Below are 21357 nucleotides of genomic sequence, written 5' to 3'. Positions count from 1 at the left end.
GGCCCCCTGGCCAAACTGAGCAATTGGGGGAGAAGGGCCTTGGTCAGGGAGGTGACCAAGAACCCATGTCACTCTGACAGAGCTCCAGAGTTCCTCTGTGGAGATGGGAAAACCTTCCAGAAAGACAACCATCTCTGGAGCACTCCACCAATCAGGCCTTTATGGTAGAGTAGCCAGATGAAAGCCACTGCTCAGTAAAAGGCACATGACAGCCCCCTTGGAGACAGGCAAAAAGGGTCTAAAGGACTGACCATGAGAAACAAGATTCTCTGATCTGATGAAACCAAGATTGAACTCTGACGTGAATACCAAGGTTCAGGTCTGGAGGAAATCTGGCACCATCCCTACAGTGAAGCATGGTGGTGGCAGCATCATGCTGTGGGGATGTTTTTCAGCAGCAGGGACTGGGAGACTAGTCAGGATCAAGGGAAAGATGAACAGAGTAAAGCACAAAGATCCTTGATGAAAACCTGCTCCAGAGCGCTCAGGACTGGGGCGAAGGTTCACCTTCAACAAAGTAGTGAGTAAAGGGTGTGAATACTTAGGTAAATGTAATATGTTTATTTTTTATACATTTGCAAAAATGTCTAAACCTGTTTTTGCTTTGTCATTGTGTGTAGATTGAGGGAAACAACAATTTTAGAATAAGACCAACGTAACAAAATATGGGGAAAAATCTACGTCTCTGAAAACTTTCCGAATGCACTGTATGTTCCACTCGTTGCGTGCTGGTTAAGACCGGCTACCAGGCAAGGCCAGACAGGTGCCAGCTGTGTAGGTGACGTGTCACAGAACACACACAGTGTAGTGACAGAGTACCTGGGGGCTCAAATTGGGTGGATGAGGTGCTGGTCCAAAAAGTCTTTGGGTTATCTTTGAAAAGCCTAAAGTCCGATCCTACAAAATAATGGTTGGGCATGTGAGACAAACTAGAATTGGGGATGGTTGGATTAAGAAATGAAAATGTATTAATGCATCTTTGGTTAGCTTCAAGTTGCTGAACCTCATTGCATTAAGTAAGCGTAATGGATTAGGCCTATATCGATCTTTCTATATTTCGGTCCCGTCCCATAGAGAATGCTAGAGATATCTTTATATAAGTTCCATTATGGTGTCTGTAAACTCACGGGCAGCGCCATTGAGGCAATCTCCATTATTATCACCTCCTCCTTCTCCTCCTAGTTGGCAAACATTTACATTTACATTTAAGTCATTTAGCAGACGCTCTTATCCAGAGCGACTTACAAATTGGTGAATTCACCTTCTGACATCCAGTGGAACAGCCAAACAAACTGAAAGGGTGCACACTGCCACCTAGTGTTTGCTCAGAAGTATAATTTACTGGCAGATGAATCGGATGAAATCATGTGATCCTTCCGTAACCCATAGGAAGTCCCACCCAGTTGACTACTTTAAGAATGGTGGGGACAGGCATAGTTAGAGGACAAAAGTGTGACACCAATCTGGCCCTCGAGGACTGGAATTGCCCAGGCATGATCTAGAGTCCTCTAACTATGTCCTGTCCCCATTTCCGCCTTCACGAAGACAAAGCCTGCAATAAAACTTGTGACTGCATTATTCTGTATAATATACTAAATGTAATGGATTATAATCCATTACATCAGCTATCATATCAAACAACCTATATCAAAAGAGCAAATGTGAGGAAGAGTGGAGTTAGGCTAATGGGAGTGATGGTTTGGTTCTGTCCTACGAACACAAGGCTGCTGGGAGGAGCAATGCGGAGGAGCAATGCGATAAACCAATGGGACATGAATGGAATCACAACACAATGGGGTCAAATTATGTGAAAACTCCATAATGGGCGTCACCATTCAAAAACAAACAGTTTACACTGAACCACAAGATCAACAAAAACAATCAAGAAAGGAAAACAAAAGGCTTACCTTTTTCTGAGATTTTGAATGCAGTTAAAGGCTGGGAGGTCCGACCGCTGTCTTTAACCTTGGAGCTCTCTGGAGAACTCTCCTCCTTGGATGACGGTGGGCTGCTGCCGAAAAACCTTTGGAGAGAGTCTGTTCCAAATAGGTACTTGGGTGGGGACATCACCATCCTGGAGAGGTTGAGAGGGCTATGTGGAGTACCGGTGGAGGACTTACAGTCAGGGGTGTGTAAAGTCTCATGATACAGCTCCGTCCGTTCTGTGGTGGTCTCCTCCAGGATGGCCACAGCAGCTTGTCCACACACGGTTGTCCCCGTCGCTATTGCTTCCTCCTGAGTAAGGGTCTCACTGGAGGTGATTGGAGTGACCAGAATCTCATTCTCTTGGGCAGTTTTAGCCTGGTCAAATATATCTCTGAAGGAGTTAGCCACATCCTTCAGTTTGAATCTCACAGCTAACTGCTCAACATTTCCCTTAGTTACCTCGGCAAAGTCAATAGCGCTCCAGACCCAGGCCTTCTCAGCACCCTTCATGGGCTCCAACTTCATAGAAGATGTGACCCAATGGTTGGCGCAGATTTTCAGGACTTGGTCTCTCCTCATGATGAGTCTGACTCGTTTGGTATCGCAGTTCTGCAGTATCTTGAGGACCCCAACGCCCCTCTCCTTCCACTGGTTGATGTCTCCATCAAACCTGAAGAGCTTCACTCTCTGGGAGTAGAGGGCCTGTTCGTCCTCTTCTCCTGTGACCAGGTCCACTTTCTCTGGCATCTGGACCACAGGCTCAAACTGGATATCGTCATTATCCTCTGTCTTGTATATGCCCTCTTCATCCTGGTCAGCTGAAGTGTCTGCCCTCTGGTTTGACTGAAGGGATGTAAACAGCTGCTCACCAGCGCGGGTGAAGCCTTTGAAACTGGAGTCAGTCTGACCAAACTGGAAGTCTCCTTGTGAGTTTTTAGCCAAGTCTGCAAAACTGAAGTCGTTGGGTTTGCCAATGAAGAGGGGATTTTCATCCTGACCCGTCTTGTCCACTGACAGCACTGATGCATATACACTGACACCAGATTCCTTCTCTCTGTGCTGCTCTGCAATATTCTTCAGGAACATTGACGCAGACCCTGAAGCAGGAGTCTGAGTTTCAGCTGGTAGGGTTTCCTTTGCAGTTTCCAGAGTGACAAACTTAAAGCCACCTGCTGGGATGGGCATGGTGAAAGAGAAGCCTGCAGCACTGGGGGTACCTCTTTCATCCTGAGGAGGGGTCTCAAACTTGAAGGATGCAGAGGAACTTTTATCAACTTTGCCTGTGCCAAACTGCAAAGAGCTGTCACCGTTGAAGTTCGCTTTAAACCCAGAAAACCCAGTCTGAGCTCCAAAAGACCCAAATCCTTTTCCAATAGATCCTGCGCTGCTGGTGTCTTTTGACGAGTCAGCTCTAAATCCAAAAGTAAATCCTCCCACTGAAGCTGCCCCACTAGTAAAGCCTTTGATGTCAGTAGCCGGTGCGCTGTCCAGTTTTGATGGGGCATTAGGGTTGGCAGTCTGGCAGGCAACACACTGCATAACTTTAGGTGGATTTCTTACACAGCACACATTGCAGTCCCAATCCCTGTACTTCTTTGCAAACTGGGCACCAAAGTTTGTCGCCTCTGGGGCAGAGTGTTTAGGATATGTTTTTTTCCTATATGACTGATCTTGCTGCTTTTCTGGAGATTTGGGAACGATCTTCTGGGCCTCTTCAAACTTTGTCTTGAAGAGCAATGCCTCGTCTTCCGTTCTGAACCGGATGGCCAGTTGCTCAGGCCTTGGTTCCTCATCCGCAAAATCAACGGCATTCCAGACCCAGGACTTGTCAGATCCAGCATTTGGTTTCAGGAGCATATCTGGCATGATGTAGTGGTTAGCACAGACCTTTAGAACCTTCTCCCTCCTCATCAGTAGACGCACTTTCCCTGATGTATTGTGCTTTAGGATTTTGACTAAGCCGATACCTCTCTCTTTCCACTCATTTGTCTCCGCATCGAATCTGAACAGCTTGGCCCTGTTACAGAACATCTCCCCCTCTTCCTCCTCTCCAGTCTTCATGTCTACTTTGTCAGGGAGGGGCACAAAAGGCTCAAAGTGAGGCCCATCCTTGTCCTCCTCCACATAAGTGCTGTTGTTATTGCTCTTGGCTCCCTTCTCCTCCTCTGCTGTGTTTGCCAGCCCAAATACCGGCGTGGTTACATCAGTGAAACTAAATGGCTGGTCAAATTTTCCAAACGGGTTTGGTTTGTCCTGGATCTGGATTGAGTCATTAAAGGAAAACCCAGGAGCGCTTTTAGTGCCAAAGGTAAAAATCCCTCCCTGACTAGGAGGCTCTTGGGGCTTCCCCTCTGAGGGACCCTCAGATTTGGTGGGAATGTCTGACATCAGAAGCTTCAACAGGGTCTCACTGTTTTTGGACTTGAAAGTGAAGTCCCTGTCATTGGATTTAAAGTTGGAGTTGAATTTAAAGGCAGCGGATGACGGAGTGGACTGGGCGACTATTTCAGCACCAAAGTTAAGCACTTTAGGAGGCTCAGCATGGATCGGTTGGCCAAAAGACATCTTCCCAAAGTCCACCGGCTTTCGCCAAATGCTCTTTGGTGGTTGGACAGGTACGACGAAGGGCTTGCTGAAGTAGCCAGACTCAGGGATGGGAGGGTTGGTGGTGGGCTGAGAGTCGGCCCCAAATCTAAAAGTAAATCCTCCCACTGAAGCTGACCCACCAGTAAAGACTTTGGTTTTAGTAGCCTGTTTGTCTTGAGTCACGTCCTGGTCCTCGTCCACAGACACCCTGATCCGGTTCTGCTTGGCCAGGGACTTGGAGGGATTGATAACTGGTTGGAAGCTGAAGCCAGAGGTGCATTCTCCAAAGCAGAAGAGGATTTTCCTCATTGGGCTACTGGCTAAATGAAAGGCATATCCAACTTCAAAAGGAAAAAAGTTAGATAAATACATTTTTAAAAGGCACAATTGTTATTATTTTTTCCCTAGCCAAACAGCAGCCACCCACATGGTTAGTTTTATAGCAGTGGGATGGGGCTGGAGAAATGTAACCTCTTTCAAATAAATAACTGAAATGATGCAAGGACAAGATCAAAGGATAGATTTAAACATAATTTTTAACTATAAACACTTGTTTGTGTATCTTGTGGGTTATGCTGAGGTAATACGTGTGTACTAAGCTCCTGAGACAAGAATCAATGTGTATATATATCAATAAATATTGCAGAATGGACTTTTAATTGAACAGAGCATATAACAGAGCATATATATCACTAAAATATAGTCTTCATTGTTCTGTATGCATGAGACAAGCTTTACCTTTTCTAGATATCTTTACCATTTCCTCATTGAATACATTCTCCATTCGGTCTTGTAGTTCAGAGAGTGACTTCTTGACATCCTCAATGGAGACATGAGGGTTAAAAGTGCTGGGTAAGCCCTCAATCCCAGGCGGGACAGAGAAAGACTGGAAACTCTATGAGAGATCAGAAAACAAGGTAAAGTCATGTAACCATAGAAAGGAGTTTTTTTGGGGCATACCACAGAAGTCTAGAGAGGCTGTTTGCTCTGTTAACAGAATGAGTGATGTCACCTTGAGGAAATGGATGTGATCCTCTGTGTGTGACAGCTGCTCCAGCTCAGCGTCTTTCCTCCTCAGCTCAACCACCTCCTCCTCCAGTTGCTTCAGGTGTCCTTCAGTTCGACTCACTTCAGCCATCTCATTGGCTTTGATCAGCTGCTTCACCTTAGAGCTCCTTCTCTCAATGGAGCGGATAAGCTCAGGAAAGATCCTCTCACTGTCCTCCACTGCTGCCTGTGCAGAGCTCTGTTAGGACACACAGAGAGGACAGGGCCCACTTCAACCATTCCGCTCACTCAGCTCTCATCAGGACCCTAGTTAGCTTGTTCCCCACAGTGGGGCTCAGTGGGATTACAGTTTCTTAGACAAAAATAAAGTCATTTTTTGAGAAGGCCATCAGCCAAAGGACCTCTTCAAGAATTACCTTGACAAACTGTATAGACTGTCTCGCCCCCAACACCCCCATCTCCGTCTTCTGGATTCTCTGCTTTAATATCTGCTGTTTCTCATCCAACTGTTTCTGAACAAAAATAAATCAGAATAAATATTAAATACATCACAAAAACACCAAATCACAGAAAGTATTGTGCTATGTACAATATCAAATGTTGATAGATTTTAATATTTTAATATTTTAAAAACCCAACGAAAATCAAAACCATGTGTCACGCCATGGCCTTAGTATTTTGTGTTTTCTTTATTATTTTGGTCAGGCCAGGGTGTGACATGGGTATTTATGTGGTGTGTTTTGTCTAGGGTTTTTTTGTAGGTTATGGGATTGTGGTTTAGTGAAGTAGTCTAGGTAAGTCTATGGTTGCCTAGAGTGGTTCTCAATCAGAGGAAGGTGTTGGGAACCATATTGGGAACCATATTTAGGTGTTGGGAACCATATTTAGGTCTCACTGGTCCCCAGTGCGTCTCCTTGGGCCGGCTTACATGGCACCAGCCTTGTGCACGGTGTCCCCGGTTCGCCTGCATTGCCCAGTGCGGGCTATTCCACCTCGCCGCACTGGCAGGGCGACCGGGAGCATTCAACCAGGTAAGGTTGGGCAGGCTCGGTGCTCAAGAGCTCCAGTGCGCCTGCACGGTCCGGTCTATCCAGTACCACCTCCATGCACCAGCCCTCCGGTGGCAGCTCCCCGCACCAGGCTTCCTGTGCATGTCCTCGGCCCAGTACCACCAGTGCCAGCACCACGCACCAGGCCTACAGTGCGCTTCGCCTGTCCAGTGCTGCCGGAGCCTTCCTCCTCGCCAGCGCTGCCGGAGCCTTCCTCCTCGCCAGCGCTGCCGGAGTCTCCCGTCTGTCATGAGCCGCCAGAGTCTCCCGTCTGTCATGAGCCGCCAGTCTCCCGTCTGTCATGAGCCCTCCAGAGTCTCCCGTCTGTCATGAGCCCTCCAGAGTATCCCGTCTGTCATGAGCCCTCCAGAGTCTCCCGTCTGTCATGAGCCCGCCAGAGTCTCCCGTCTGTCATGAGCCGCCAGAGTCTCCCGTCTGTCATGAGCCGCCAGAGTCTCCCGTCTGTCATGAGCCGCCAGAGTCTCCCGTCTGTCATGAGCCGCCAGAGTCTCCCGTCTGTCATGAGCCGCCAGAGAGCGGAGCGTGGAGCAGCCAGAGTCGCCAGTCAGCGTGGAGCAGCCAGAGTCGCCAGTCAGCGTGGAGCAGCCAGAGTCGCCAGTCAGCGTGGAGCAGCCAGAGTCGCCAGTCAGCGTGGAGCAGCCAGAGTCGCCAGTCAGCGTGGAGCAGCCAGAGTCGCCAGTCAGCGTGGAGCAGCCAGAGTCGCCAGTCAGCGTGGAGCAGCCAGAGTCGCCAGTCAGCGTGGAGCAGCCAGAGTCGCCAGTTAGAGTGGAGCAGCCAGAGTCGCCAGTCTGCCAGGATCCGCCAGTCTGCCAGGATCCGCTAGAGCCGCCAGTCTGCCAGGATCCTCCAGAGCCGCCAGTCTGCCAGGATCCTCCAGAGCCGCCAGTCTGCCAGGATCCTCCAGAGCCGCCAGTCTGCCAGGATCCTCCAGAGCCACCAGTCAGCCAGGATCCACCATTCAGCCAGGATCCGCCAGAGCTGCCAGTCTGCCAGGATCCTCCAGAGCCGCCAGTCTGCCAGGATCCTCCAGAGCCGCCAGTCTGCCAGGATCCTCCAGAGCCGCCAGTCTGCCAGGATCCTCCAGAGCCGCCAGTCAGCCAGGATCCGCCATTCAGCCAGGATCCGCCAGTCAGCCAGGATCTGCCAGAGCCGCCAGTCTGCCAGGATCTGCCAGAACCACCAGTCAGCCAGGATCTGCCAGAGCCATCAACCTGCCTGAGCTTCCTCTCAGTCCCGAGCTACTCCTCAGTCCCGAGCTACCCCTCAGTCCCGAGCTATCCCTCAGTCCCGAGCTAACCCTCAGTCCCGAGCTACCTCAGTCCGGAGCTGCCCCTCAGTCCAGTGGGGTCCTTTGTTAGGGTTACTAGGCCAAGGTCGGCGGAGAGGGTCGCCAATCTAAGGACGCGGAGTAAGCGGACTAAGACTATGTTGGAGTGGGGTCCACATCCCGCGCCAGAGCCACCACCGTGGACAGACGCCCACCCAGACCCTCCCCTATGGGTTTAGGTGTGCGGCCAGGAGTCCGCACCTTTGGGGGGGAGGGGGGTACTGTCACGCCCTGGCCTTAGTATTTTGTGTTTTCTTTATTATTATGGTCAGGCCAGGGTGTGACATGGGTATTTATGTAGTGTGTTTTGTCTAGGTTTTTTTGTAGGTTATGGGATTGTGGTTTAGTGAAGTAGTCTAGGTAAGTCTATGGTTGCCTAGTGGTTCTCATTCAGAGGCAGGTGTTTATCGTTGCCGCTGATTGGGAACCATATTTAGGCAGCCATATTCTTTGAGTGTTTCGTGGGTTATTGTTCCTGTCTCTGTGTTTGTTGCACCAGATAGGGCTGTTTCGGTTTTTCACGTTTCTTGTTTTTGTATATTGTGCGTATTTTTCATCTTTCATTAAAGATGTATAAAAATAACCACGCTGCATTTTGGTCCTCCTCTCTTTCAACAGAAGAAAACCGTAACACCGTGAGGTAATAAAAATAAGAAAAGTATAATTCAAATGTAGAATAGATTTAGAATGTAGAGTAGACTTCATAAGACAATACGACTTAAGAGGCACAGGATATTTTATGGTGCATCGGGCTTTTTCCTGTTTGAGCCCTTAGAACACTTCCTTAGTAATCAACTGTGGTAATAGACATGAGAGTGAAATACAAAGCTCATGTCCTTACCTGTTTTTCAGTTCTTTCTGCTGCAGCTGACACTGTATCATGGCCTTTATGTTCATCCACTGTACAAAGATAACAGATACACTGCTGATCTGTACGGCAGTAAACCTCCAGCAGTTTATCATGATGAGAGCAGATCATCTCATGGAGTTGTGTGGATGCTTTGACCAGCTTGTGCTTCTTTAATGGAGCTACTTCATAATGAGGCTGTAGATGAGTCTCGCAGTAAGAGGCCAGACACACCAGACAGAATTTCACAGATTTTAGTTTTCTCCCAATGCAGAAATCACACTCCACATCTCCAGGTTCAGCATAACAGTGAGCAGCTGAAGCAGCATGTCGTCCTGTATTCTTCAGTTTCTCCACCAACTCAATCAGTAGAGTATTTTTGTTCAGAACAGGCCTCGGGGTAAAGGTCTTTCTGCAGTCTGGGCAGCTGTAGACACCGTTAAGATCACCCTGATTCCAGCAGTCCTCAATACAGCCCATACAGTAGTTGTGTCCACAGGGAATAGCTACCGGATCTTTCAGTAGATCCAGGCAAATTGAACAATTCATCAAGTCCATTGCATCTGCCATTATAGTAAACACATCAACAGGCTGAGCAGCAAAGTATCACAGATCAGTTTCGTTTCTCTGGAAATGCTTGTTGTGTGGGAGACTGGGAACGTTTCCTGATTCGGTGGGTGTTGTTTGTGCTGTACTCTGTCTGTAGGGGGTGTGGTGTTGGACAGAGGCCAGGCTAGGATTGTTAAAACAGGACTCTGTCTCTTTTAGGAAACGTAAGTGATGGAAAGTTAAAACTGATCAAATGTATCCACACTTTAACTAACAGATTAAATAAACAAAACGTGTATTTTTCATACCTGTATTTGCAGGTAGAAAAAAGTGTTGATAGTATTAGGTTCTAATTATCAGAGTAAGAACCAGACGGACACTATGAAAGCTTAAACCAAGTTTATTCTTCCCAAAGGATCGAGCAGTTGAACAGACAAAGACATGGTTACAATAGTGGTGGTATATGTCCCCACTTTAGGTGGAATCTCCTCCTTCTCGCTAAACATTGCTATACATCTTTATTGCTAGGCAGGAAACCAAGTGAAATGGGCAATAAACGGTCCCCTTTCCCTTAACGTGACCTGACCTCGACCCCCTTATCCACGGCTCTCTCACCTTATCAGTACTGCCACGTGACTGCTTTCCCTGCATTCAGCCCCTCCCACCCACCATAACACTCCCTCCCACAGACATCCCCTGGTGTAAACTCTGGGCTATTGCACCCCTCATGTCTCTATTAGAACTAATGATTAATAATAGTTCAAGCTCAGAAATCCAAACCCATCAATAGTATAGATTCTGGAATGTTCATTCATGTTACCGCTTCTAACTCAAACACGACAGCAATTTAGTGATGGGTCCTTTGCTATTGAACGGATCTTTTTCGTGAACGTCAGGAACCAAATCGTGAAAGAGACATTCATTTTGGCTCCCTGATTTGAACCTACTACTACTGCTTTTTGAGCTCAAAGTAAAGTTTTTCTGCAGATAAGTTACAAAATAATTATCTAAAGAAACTGGCCATCTTTTATTTCGACCTTTATTTTACCAGGTAAGCCAGTTCAGAACAAGTTCTCATTTACAACTGCGACCTGGCCAAGATAAAGCAAAGCAGTGTGACAAAAACAACACAGAGTTACACAGAAACAAACGTACAGTCAATAACACAAAATAAAAATATATGTACAGTGTGTGCAAATGTAGAAGATTAGGGAGGTAGGCAATAAATAGGCCCTAGAGGCAAAAATAATTACAATTTAGCATTAATATTGGAGTGATAGATGTGCAAATGATGATGTGCAATTAGAAATACTGGGGTGCAAAAGAGCCAGAGGGTAAGTAATAATATGGGGATGAGGTAGTAGGGTGTGCTATTTACAGATTGGCTGTGTACAGGTACAAGCTGCTCAGACAGCTGATGCTTAAAGTTAGAGAGGGAGATATAAGTCTCCAGCTTCAGAGATTTTTGCAATTCGTTCCAGTCATTGGCAGCAGAGAACTGGAAGGAAAGGCAGCCAAAGGAAGTGTTGGCTTTGGGGGTGACCAGTGCAATATACCTGCTGGAGCGCGTGCTACTGGTGGGTGCTGCTAATAATTTGGAGAGGTAAAAAATGACCTAACATAATGGTAGCCTTCCTTTTGCACAATATATTTGAGATTTGCTAATTTTTTCATGGTACTAGGTATATTTTTAATAACATTTTAAACGAAGATTCAAAAGGCCGTCACCAAAAAGACTTGGATTGCCCAAAGCCACTTTTCCATCCACAGTTTTTATGAAAGTCATACCGTATTAATGAAAACCACGACAGTTTTGGTAGAAAGAGGAAGGTTCGGTACAATTTCATTAATACCTACAGTGGGGCAAAAATGTATTTAGTCAGCCACCAATTGTGCAAGTTCTCCCACTTAAAAAGATGAGAGGCCTGTAATTTTCATCATAGGTACACTTCAACTATGACAGACATTGAAGGATTTTTAATGAATTTATTTGCAAATTATGGTGGAAAATAAGTATTTGGTCACCTACAAACAAGCAAGATTTCTGGCTCACACAGACCTGTGAGAGCTCCGCTGTCCTCCACTCGTTACCTGTATTAATGGCACCTGTTTGAACTTGTTATCAGTATAAAAGACACCTGTCCACAACCTCCAACAGTCACACTCCAAACTCCACTAATTTCACTATGAAACTAGATTTGTCCCACAAAGCAGGATAAATGATTTGCCTAAATATTCTGAAATAATTTTAAATTGTTTTAATTGGGCATGGGTTCGTTGACTCAACAACCAAACACATACGTTTTGCTTTCTTAGTGAACCAGAAAAGCAATAGTTATGGTTGTTTATCAAAGTTAGCCTGATTTCTAGTACGCCCCACAGTCATCTTTTTAGGTGCATTCTGTCGATAATGAAAAGCCTGAAACCAATACGTCTGTAGTTTTTGTACACTTAGCTAAAACACATACAATATAGACTAGCAGTCAAAAGTTTGGACAAACCTACTCATTCCAGGGTTTTTCTTAATTTTTTACGTAGTAGGATAAAGGTGAAGGCATCAAAATAACACATGGAATCATGCAGTAAACAAAAAGGTGTTAAGCAAATCTAAATATATTCGATATGAGATTCTTCAAAGTTCCCACCATTTGCCTTCATGACAGCTTTGCAGACTTGGCATTCTCTCAACCAGCTACATGAGGTAGTCACCTGGAATGCATTTCAATTAACAGGTGTGCCTTCTTAAAAGTCAATTTGTGGAATTTCTTTCCTTCTTAATGAGCCGAGCAGTGGAAAAAATAGTGGTCTGGGTCTGTTGTTCATGGTTTGGGCTATAGGCCCCTTGGTTCCAGTGACCGTAAGTCTTAATGCTACATCATACAATGACATTCTAGACAATTCTGTGCTTCCAACTTTGTGCCAACAGTTTGGGGAAGGCCTTTTACGGTTTCAGCATGACAATGACCCTGTGCACAAAGCGAGGTCCATACAGAGGGGGTTTGTCTCAATCGGTATGGAAGAACTTAACTGGCCTGCACATAGCCCTGACCTCAACCAAATCAAACCCCTTTCGGATGAATTGGAACGTCGACTGCGAGCCAGGGCTAACCGCCCAAGATCAGTGCCAGACCTCACTAATGTTCTTGTGGCTGAATAGAAGCAAGTCCCTGCAGCAATGTTGCAACATCTAGTGGAAAGCCTTCCCAGAAGAGTGGAGGCTGTTAAAGCAGCAAGGGGGACCAACTCCATATTAATGACTATGATTTTGGAATGAGATGTTCAACGAGCAGGCGTCCACATACTTTTAGTTATGTGGTGTATGTTTGAAATCGTACAGGGAATCCTCATAATTATCAGTATAAAGCAACTTTATTTCTAAAGACATTCTCCAGCATCATTTATATATTGACAATAATAATTGTTTCAACTCCAAGTGATATTTGTCAACAGAATACCATAGAAGGTTCTTCCACAACCACAAGATATTATGTCATCCCTCTCCCAAAGTGTCACACAGCAGGTTATAGTTCTTCATATTCCTACTTTCGGAGTTTAAGATGAACAAGGTTCGTCTCAATGATTTGCACATAATGAAATCAATGTATACACAAAAACACACCACCACACCTAAAAGTATTCACAGGGAGCAGGAGAGAGGAACATAGTTCATTTTGAACTGAGGTTGGTTTTTAAACAAGGTTTCTTGTTAATCTCAATTAAGGCTTAACTATGCAAAACAATCAAGTTAGGGAGCTTATGAAGGAACCAGTGTTTTCAACTTTTAATAGAACGCATGAAAATAATTTAATGTACATTATACACAAAAATAAAGTCTGGAGATTCACGCAGTCACATGCTGCCCTCAGGGTGGGGCAACACTTATGAAAAGGAGACCATCTCGGTCTCAAATGACACCCTATTTCCCCTGTAGTACACTACCAGAACCCTTAGTGCACTCCACATGGGCTCTGCAAAAAAACAAAACATGTTTTACATTACATGAGGTATAGGGTCTCATTTGAGATGTTCCTACTATAGTTGTACACTCCACAGTTTGAAAGCCTATCACTGTCCAGTCCATGGCCAGAGCGAAGGCCGATAGACGTCCAGTCAATGACCAGATCTCAACCCTACAGTTGAGTTGTCAACAGTCAGTGAACAGAACGAAGCTCTACAGTTGTCCACATTCGGTGATGACAATCTTCTTGCTGGGTTTGCCAGTCTTGGTGCCCAGCTCTCCCATGCTGCGAACCACATCCATGCCCTCTCTGACGAAGCCAAAGGCCACGTGTTTGAAGTCCAAGTGCTCAGCCTTCTTCAATGTGATGAAGAACTGGGAGTTGTTGGTGTCTCGGCCGTGGTTGGCCATGGACAGCAGCCCCGGGCCTGTGTGGCGCACATCAAAATTCTCATCCTCAAACTTGTGCCCGTAGATGGATTTCCCTCCTGTCCCATCCTGGTTGGTGATGTCTCCACCCTGAGGAAAGAGGACAATACAGAGACCGGACCAAGCAGAGTTATACATTCTTGCAGAGGTTTACAAAATGTTTTGTGTTCCAAGAGGCACTAACTGTGACCTATGTTTTGGGAAACATGGTATTGAAGGTTATGAAAGCACTTTGGCTCTGATTGTTGTCTGGTTTGAGGCTAACCCCACAACTCCCCGCTTCTCACCTGACACATGAAGTCGGGTACGACCCTGTGGAAGACAGTGTTGCGCAGCCCGAAGCCTTTCTGTCCTGTACACAGCGCTCTGAAGTTCTCAGCTGTCTTGGGGACGATGTGAGAGAACAGTTCTATGGTGACCGTTCCCAGGGGCTCGTCGTCAGCAGAGATAGAGAGGTACACCTGGGGGCAGAGTTTGATATGGATTATTTTACAGGCCTTCGTGGACTCTTTAGAAATATTATTAAACATTATTGTCGGTGGAGGGGACAAAAGTGGTAGGCGGCCCACCTATACATTAGCAGACAGGGGAAACACTGACCTGGGGATTGGTGTCTCTAGAATGTTCCTGTACCCTGGACAGCTGGGGGGAGGAGAGGGTGGAGGCCTCGGATTGGCTCATTCGACTCTGACACTCACAGAAGGTCTTCCTGAAACTCTCGGCCAGCTCCGCTGTCTTAAACTTGGCTGCCAACTGTTCCACCTTACCCTCACCCTCTGGATTTTTTTGTTGTTGATAAAAAATATTTATCAATTCAAATTATATACAAATCAATATATTTACGTAGCTTTGTGTGTGTGTTGCCGACCTATTTATAGACCTACCTGAAAAGTCAGTAGCTGTCCAGACTAGGGCTTGGTTAGAGGTGTTCATGGGTTTGAGCTCCATGCTCTGACAGATGGTGTGATTGGCACAGACCTTCAGCACCTGCTCCCTCCTCATCAGCACCCGGTAGAACCTCTTATCGGGGTGGAAGAGGATCTTGATGTCTCCCACACCCCTCTCCTTCCACTGGCCCAGGTCTCTCTCCCAGCGGTACAGCTTGGTACGCTCCTTAAACAGGATCTCCTCATCCTCCTCCCCTGACTTAGTCTCCACCTGGACAACACAGTTACACGCAGGTTAATGACGACACCAAGGGCTCATTAATCAGGAGGGTGTAAGATTACAGAACTCATATAGAAATGTATTGAGTAGAACGTGCAAGATTCTCTGTCATATAGATAGTCTAGAGCTGGCATTACTCCACATTCTATGCCTCCACCTAGAACACATTTAGTCAGTTATAACGCAGCATTAATTCCCTGGGTCATTTCATGTTTTCATGTGTACCAGAGTTATTGTGGTTCGAGCAGGCAGAAATGCCTCCGGCATGACGTAGCACTGTGATACAGTCGCTCACACTACACTGGAAATTAAGAGGAATAAGCCTTTTAGATCGCAAAATCATCTATCATACATGTCAGATTTCAATACTTGCTGATGTCACAACTCGGGAGGATGTCTTCTCTCAACGTTTCCCATGTGCCTTAGAGACTCCACTCTGTAAGGCACATCGATCTGCAGTTTGAACACGGTGAGATTGTAGACTCCTAAATTGATAGTGCAGTTTGTTTAGGAGATTTTACAGCTAGCTAACATGCTGATATTATCTTCTGTATTATAGCGTGTAGCTACGTTTGCCCGTAGAGAGAGCATTGCATTGTGGATTTTGTAGACGACTTGAGATGCAACAAATTTCCATAACAATTTTCCATGTTGCTCCAAACCTTATTATGATGTTTCTCACATTTTAGTGTTATTTAACCCTGTAAATTAAAGAATGAGTGGTTTTATTTGGATTTTTCCTTTAAAGAACGAGATTGGGGTAAGGCCCTGTGTTAGACTGGTGTCCTGTCCAGGCAGTGTACTTGTACAACAAGCTGCCTCACTACAGAAACCGGTCTGCTCCTATGAGCCGTTCTGGCTCGCACACGCCAAGGCTACTTACTTTACTTCATAACATGACATTCCCAGTAAGGGGAAGTGGAGATAGATGAGTAGCAGTGCATTGATAAGTACCTCTGGTAGAGAGACTATGGGTTCAAAGTCAATGCCCACATTATTAGTGTCCCCTTCATCACACTCCTCCTCCCCTCCCTCAGCTTTGGCTGGGTCTGCAGCTCCAAACAACGCAGCCCCGGCGTTAGCCCACGAGAAGTTGGAATCTAACAATGAAAGATAAAAAAAGGTAAATGAATTGTTTGTTGTCATAGAAACAAAGCTCAGTTGTCATGGTGATGAATAGAAATCTTAACACACATATTGAATTATCTTCAGTCAATCGTATTCAGAAAACTTAGAAGTACCAACCTTGTTTTCCAAAGGCAAATTCCCCCCCAGTGTTCTGTGCCAGATCAGCAAAGGAGAACCCTTCCCCTCCTAGAGCACTGAAGCCCAATGAGCCAAATGAGTTAGGAGCATCTGTAAAAGACAAAATACGGAAGAGTAGACATCTCAGTTTGCTGCATTGGTGTCAGAAGTGGGATTGTGTTGCTGGGAGGACATAGAAGGCATTGCCAAGAGTTAAGTGAGGGTAGAATTCAAAAGGCTTTGCAGTGATAAATGTTTCATACCCTGAGTAGTGGTTGTAGTAAATGTAGTATTGGAGTCAGGCTCAGAGGTATTCTTGGCAGACAGGTCTATAGGGCTGCTGCTGGTAGCTGCAGGAGTAGAGTCTGACTGATCTGGAGCCTGCTCCTCGCTGCTGGCAGCAGGGTTTAGAGTTTGACAAGAAACACAACTGCTTGCAGACTCCTCATTTCTAACAAGACACATGTCACACTCCCACTGCCCTGGCTTTTTGCCAAACTGTGCACCAAATCCAAAACCAAATGAGGGGGTTACCAAAGCTGGGGCACTAGCAGCAGGTTTTTCTGAAGGGTTTGGAGTGGTAGCCTGCTCCCTGCTGCGGGAGACGGCAGTCTGCGATGGTGTTGAAGTGGAGTCTGACTGATCTGGAGTCTGCTGCTCCTTTGTGGTGGACTGGACCTCTGCCTCCTGAATGGTTAATGACTGAACTGAGACCTGCTCTTCTGCTGTAGAGGACTGGACATCTGCCTCCTGGATGGTTACTGATTGAACTGGGACCTGTTCCTCTGCTGTAGAAGATTGGATGTCTGCATCCTGGATGGTAACTGACTGTTCTGTGGCCTGTTCCTGGCTACCTGGGGTTGGGATTTCAGCCTCCTGAATGGTTAAGGACTGATCTGGGACATGTTCTTCTGCTGTAGAGGACTGGACTTCTGTCTCTTGGATGGGAACCGGCTGATCTGTGGCCTGTTCCTGGCTACCTGGGGTTGGGATTTCAGCCTTCTGAACGGTTAAGGACTGATCTGGGACATGTTCTTCTGCTGTAGAGGACTGGACTTCTGTCTCCTGGATGTTAACCGACTGTTCTGTGGCTTGTTCCTGGCTACCTGGGGTTGGGATTTCAGCCTCCTGTATGGTTAAGGACTGATCTGAGACCTGTTCTTCTGCTGTAGTGGACTGTACTTCTGCCCCAGACTGATCTGAAACCTGTTCCTGGCTGCTGGGGTACTGGTCTGGGACCTGTTGTTCTGGCACTGTATCGCAGGTGCTGGAGGACACATCCTCAGATGAAACAGGGTCTGAGCTTCTCTCAGCATCCTAAAACACAATAACTGAAACAGTTAACATTTGCTTGAGAGAACCACTTTCAATTTCTTAAAACCCAATGTCACAAAAGTTGTTTACCTTTGTGCAAACAAATGCATATCATATAATCTCACCAGAGCCTCCTGTGCTTTACAGAACTCTGTCTCAAAGTCCTCTGGCTTGTCCTTCTCTGCCTCGCTGTCGCTACCTACACCACAGAAGAAGGTTGAAGGCAGCTGCAGGTTCCTGGCTTTCTGTTCCTCCTCTGGAGTTGGCCTCTTCTCCCATAAAACCTCAACCTCCGGGTCCAGACCTTCAACACCTGCCTCGACCTGGCCTGCTGAGAGGAGACGAGTGGAGCAGGTTATTCGTGAAGTAACTTTTGAGGAGAAATTTCACCCAACCTGTCCTATTCATAGCCATCTCTATAGCTGCTTTGGCCATGAATCTTACCAGAACCTGCACTTGCAGCCTCTCTCTCAGGAGGATCCCGGTACAGTTTTCCATTCAGGGCTTTAACTGCTGTCTCAAAGTCCTCATCTGCAATATTCACAGCACAAACTAACGTTAGCAACACTGTCAACTACAATTACCAAACGGTTGCTCATGCAGGTAAAAAAAAGTTTGAGAGTGTTTCTCACCATCAGTCTGGTCGTCGCTGGTATATCCTGGTTCGTTCTGGTAGCAGAAGAAGGTGAGAGGCAGCAGGAGTTCCCTAGCCAGAAGAGCCTGCTCAACTGTTGGCTGCCTCACATACACCACTTCCACCTCACTGTCGGCCTCCCCATGGGAAGGTGCTATAACACAACACAAATGGTGAGACAACTCAGTCAGGAGGCTCCCTTCCTACAGAAAAGTGTACAGAACAGAGAGACATTGAGAGCAGGAACCGATTAATACAACTATATTAATCTCCAAGGGGAATTTGATTTATTATTATTATTGAAAATTACATCTACAGAAACTGTCATTTGATTCTAAAAAGGCAGGCTAACATTTTATTAACTAGAAAGTCACAAAACCATTTCACTAAGCAGATAGGTGCATGTCAAGGGTTAGTTCCTCATCAAAACACATGCATCTAAAAAAGATTGACACCGTGCATTTCACCACACCGAGCGAGAAGTCTCCTATATCTCTGACAATGCTATTACTACTGAGTAAGTCAATCTCAAAAGCATCATAAACATTAGAACCATGGATGTATAGTGTACTGTCCATGAGGCCAACCATAGAGGATAGCAGTTATACCATTTCTTCCTGCTGTTCTAAAACCAATTCAAAGATTACTGTCCAGTGGTAGAACAAGTTTTGCTTGTGACATACAGAACATGCTACCGGAGTTTCAACTCTGGCTCTTTCACTGGGACATATTGTAAATCTCTGGAACAAACCGAACCAGAGTGGGATTTGATTTTACACTCTTGCTACACATCCTGGACTAAAAATGTGTGTGTGACAGCACATTTCTGTCAACAAGCATGGCTGGAATCTCCCCGTGTCTACTTTTAAACAGAGGGAGAAGTACTCTGAATCACCGTCAACACAACTGGCTGCTACCAGGAACTTAGTCATTTCACCCCTCCAATAGCTAAACAGCTATCCTAACTTTCATCTGTAGAAATCTATATTTCACTAGAGTAAGAGTTAATGTTGAGTATCACACATGGGCATGCAGCTCATTAGGTTGTTGTACTATAGGTTTGTACAGTGCATTCAGGAAGTTTTCAGACCCCTTCCCCTTTCCCACATTTTGTTAAGTTACAGCCTTATTCTAAAATGGATAAAATAAATAAAACATCCTCCTCAATCTACACACAATACCCCATAATGACAAAGAGAAAACATTTTTAGAATAAAAATTAATAAAACACTTTATTCTTTTTTTAACCCCTTCTTTCTCCGCAACTCCCGTTTAGACTCAGGAGAGGCAAAGGTCGAGAGCCATGTGTCCGATCCTGCCAAGATGCACTCTTTCTTGACACACTGCTCGATTAACCCGGAAGCCAGCCGCACCAATGTGTCGGAGGAAACACTGTAACTGGTGACCGTGTCAGGGTGCTTTCAACCAGACCGCCACAGGAGTCGCTAGAGCACGATTGGACAAGGACATCCCGGTCGGCCAAACCCTCCCCTATACCAGATGATGTTGGGCCAATTGTGCGCCACCTCATGGGTCTCCCGGTTGCGGCCGGCTGCAACTCAACCCGGGATCGAACCCGGATCTGTGGTGACGCCTCAAGCACTGCCTTAGACTGCTGCGCCACTCGAAAGGACCAGAATTTTTTGCATATTTCATTCAAATAAAAAACAAAGAACTTATTTACATACGTATTCAGACCCTTTGCTATGAGACTCGAAATTGAGCTCAGGTGCATCATGTTTGCATTGATCATCCTTGAGATGTTCCTAAGACTTGATTGGAGTCCACTTGTGATAAATTCAATTGATTGGAAATGATTTGAAAGGCACACACCTGTGTGTGGTCCCACAGTTCATGTCAGAGCAAAAATCAAGCCATGAGGTCGAAGGAATTGTCCGTAGAGCTCTGAAACAGGATTTTTTCAAGGCAAAGATCTGAGGAAGGGTACCAAAACATTTCTGCAAAATTGAAGGTCCCCTAGAACACAGTGGCCTCCATCAATCTTAAATGGAAAAAGTTTAGAACAACAAAGACTCTTCCTAGAGCTGGCCCCCTGGCCAAACTGAACAATTGGGGGAGAAGGGCCTTGGTCAGGGAGGTGACCAAGAACCCATGTCACTCTGACAGAGCTCCAGAGTTCCTCTGTGGAGATGGGAAAACCTTCCAGAAAGACAACCATCTCTGGAGCACTCCACCAATCAGGCCTTTATGGTAGAGTAGCCAGATGAAAGCCACTGCTCAGTAAAAGGCACATGACAGCCCCCTTGGAGACAGGCAAAAAGGGTCTAAAGGACTGACCATGAGAAACAAGATTCTCTGATCTGATGAAACCAAGATTGAACTCTGACGTGAATACCAAGGTTCAGGTCTGGAGGAAATCTGGCACCATCCCTACAGTGAAGCATGGTGGTGGCAGCATCATGCTGTGGGGATGTTTTTCAGCAGCAGGGACTGGGAGACTAGTCAGGATCAAGGGAAAGATGAACAGAGTAAAGCACAAAGATCCTTGATGAAAACCTGCTCCAGAGCGCTCAGGACTGGGGCGAAGGTTCACCTTCAACAAAGTAGTGAGTAAAGGGTGTGAATACTTAGGTAAATGTAATACGTTTATTTTTTATACATTTGCAAAAATGTCTAAACCTGTTTTTGCTTTGTCATTGCGTGTAGATTGAGGGAAACAACAATTTTAGAATAAGACCAACGTAACAAAATATGGGGAAAAATCTACGTCTCTGAAAACTTTCCGAATCACTGCATGTTCCACTCGTTGCGTGCTGGTTAAGACCGGCTACCAGGCAAGGCCAGACAGGTGCCAGCTGTGTACGTGACGTGTCACAGAACACACACAGTGTAGTGACAGAGTACCTGGGGGTTCAAATTGGGTGGATGAGGTGCTGGTCCAAAAAGTCTTTGGGTTATCTTTGAAAAGCCTAAAGTCCAATCCTACAAAATAATGGTTGGGCATGTGAGACAAACTAGAATTGGGGATGGTTGGATTAAGAAATGAAAATGTATTAATGCATCTTTGGTTAGCTTCAAGTTGCTGAACGTCATTGCATTAAGTAAGCGTAATGGATTAGGCCTATATGGATCTTTCTATATTTCGGTCCCGTCCCATAGAGAATGCTAGAGATATCTTTATATAAGTTCCATTATGGTGTCTGTAAACTCACGGGCAGCGCCATTGAGGCAATCTCCATTATTATCACCTCCTCCTTCTCCTCCTAGTTGGCAAACAAACTGAAAGGGTGCACACTGCCACCTAGTGTTTGCTCAGAAGTATAATTTACTGGCAGA

The 21357-nt window shown here is 45.9% G+C and overlaps 1 protein-coding gene across 7 annotated transcripts in view; it reads right to left on the bottom strand.

Moving 5' to 3' along the window:
* LOC135547493 (E3 SUMO-protein ligase RanBP2-like) overlaps positions 1–21357 on the bottom strand; it is a 54558-nt gene that overhangs the window by 7021 nt on the left and 26180 nt on the right. Inside the window, exons 20-29 of one of the 7 annotated variants that reach the window (XM_064976553.1) lie at positions 18059–18214; positions 17871–17957; positions 17552–17757; positions 16376–17429; positions 16113–16223; positions 15822–15967; positions 14585–14858; positions 14301–14476; positions 13988–14161; positions 11286–13790 (exon numbers count right to left, since the gene is read on the bottom strand). In XM_064976553.1, the coding sequence (XP_064832625.1) occupies positions 13485–13790; positions 13988–14161; positions 14301–14476; positions 14585–14858; positions 15822–15967; positions 16113–16223; positions 16376–17429; positions 17552–17757; positions 17871–17957; positions 18059–18214 (2690 nt within the window). In that variant the 3' untranslated portion in view covers positions 11286–13484. Of the gene's footprint in view, positions 1–1907; positions 4854–5250; positions 5408–5524; positions 5759–5936; positions 6033–8758; positions 9409–11285; positions 13791–13987; positions 14162–14300; positions 14477–14584; positions 14859–15821; positions 15968–16112; positions 16224–16375; positions 17430–17551; positions 17758–17870; positions 17958–18058; positions 18215–21357 lie in introns of those variants that run through there. The other 6 variants (XM_064976555.1, XM_064976554.1, XM_064976557.1 and 3 more) reach the window with 6 other exon arrangements.

This window comes from Oncorhynchus masou, chromosome 10 (genome assembly GCF_036934945.1).
Source record: "Oncorhynchus masou masou isolate Uvic2021 chromosome 10, UVic_Omas_1.1, whole genome shotgun sequence".
NCBI lineage: Eukaryota > Metazoa > Chordata > Actinopteri > Salmoniformes > Salmonidae > Oncorhynchus > Oncorhynchus masou.
The sequence above is the reverse complement of the archived record's forward strand: the minus strand, read 5'-3'. Positions and strand labels throughout refer to the sequence as shown.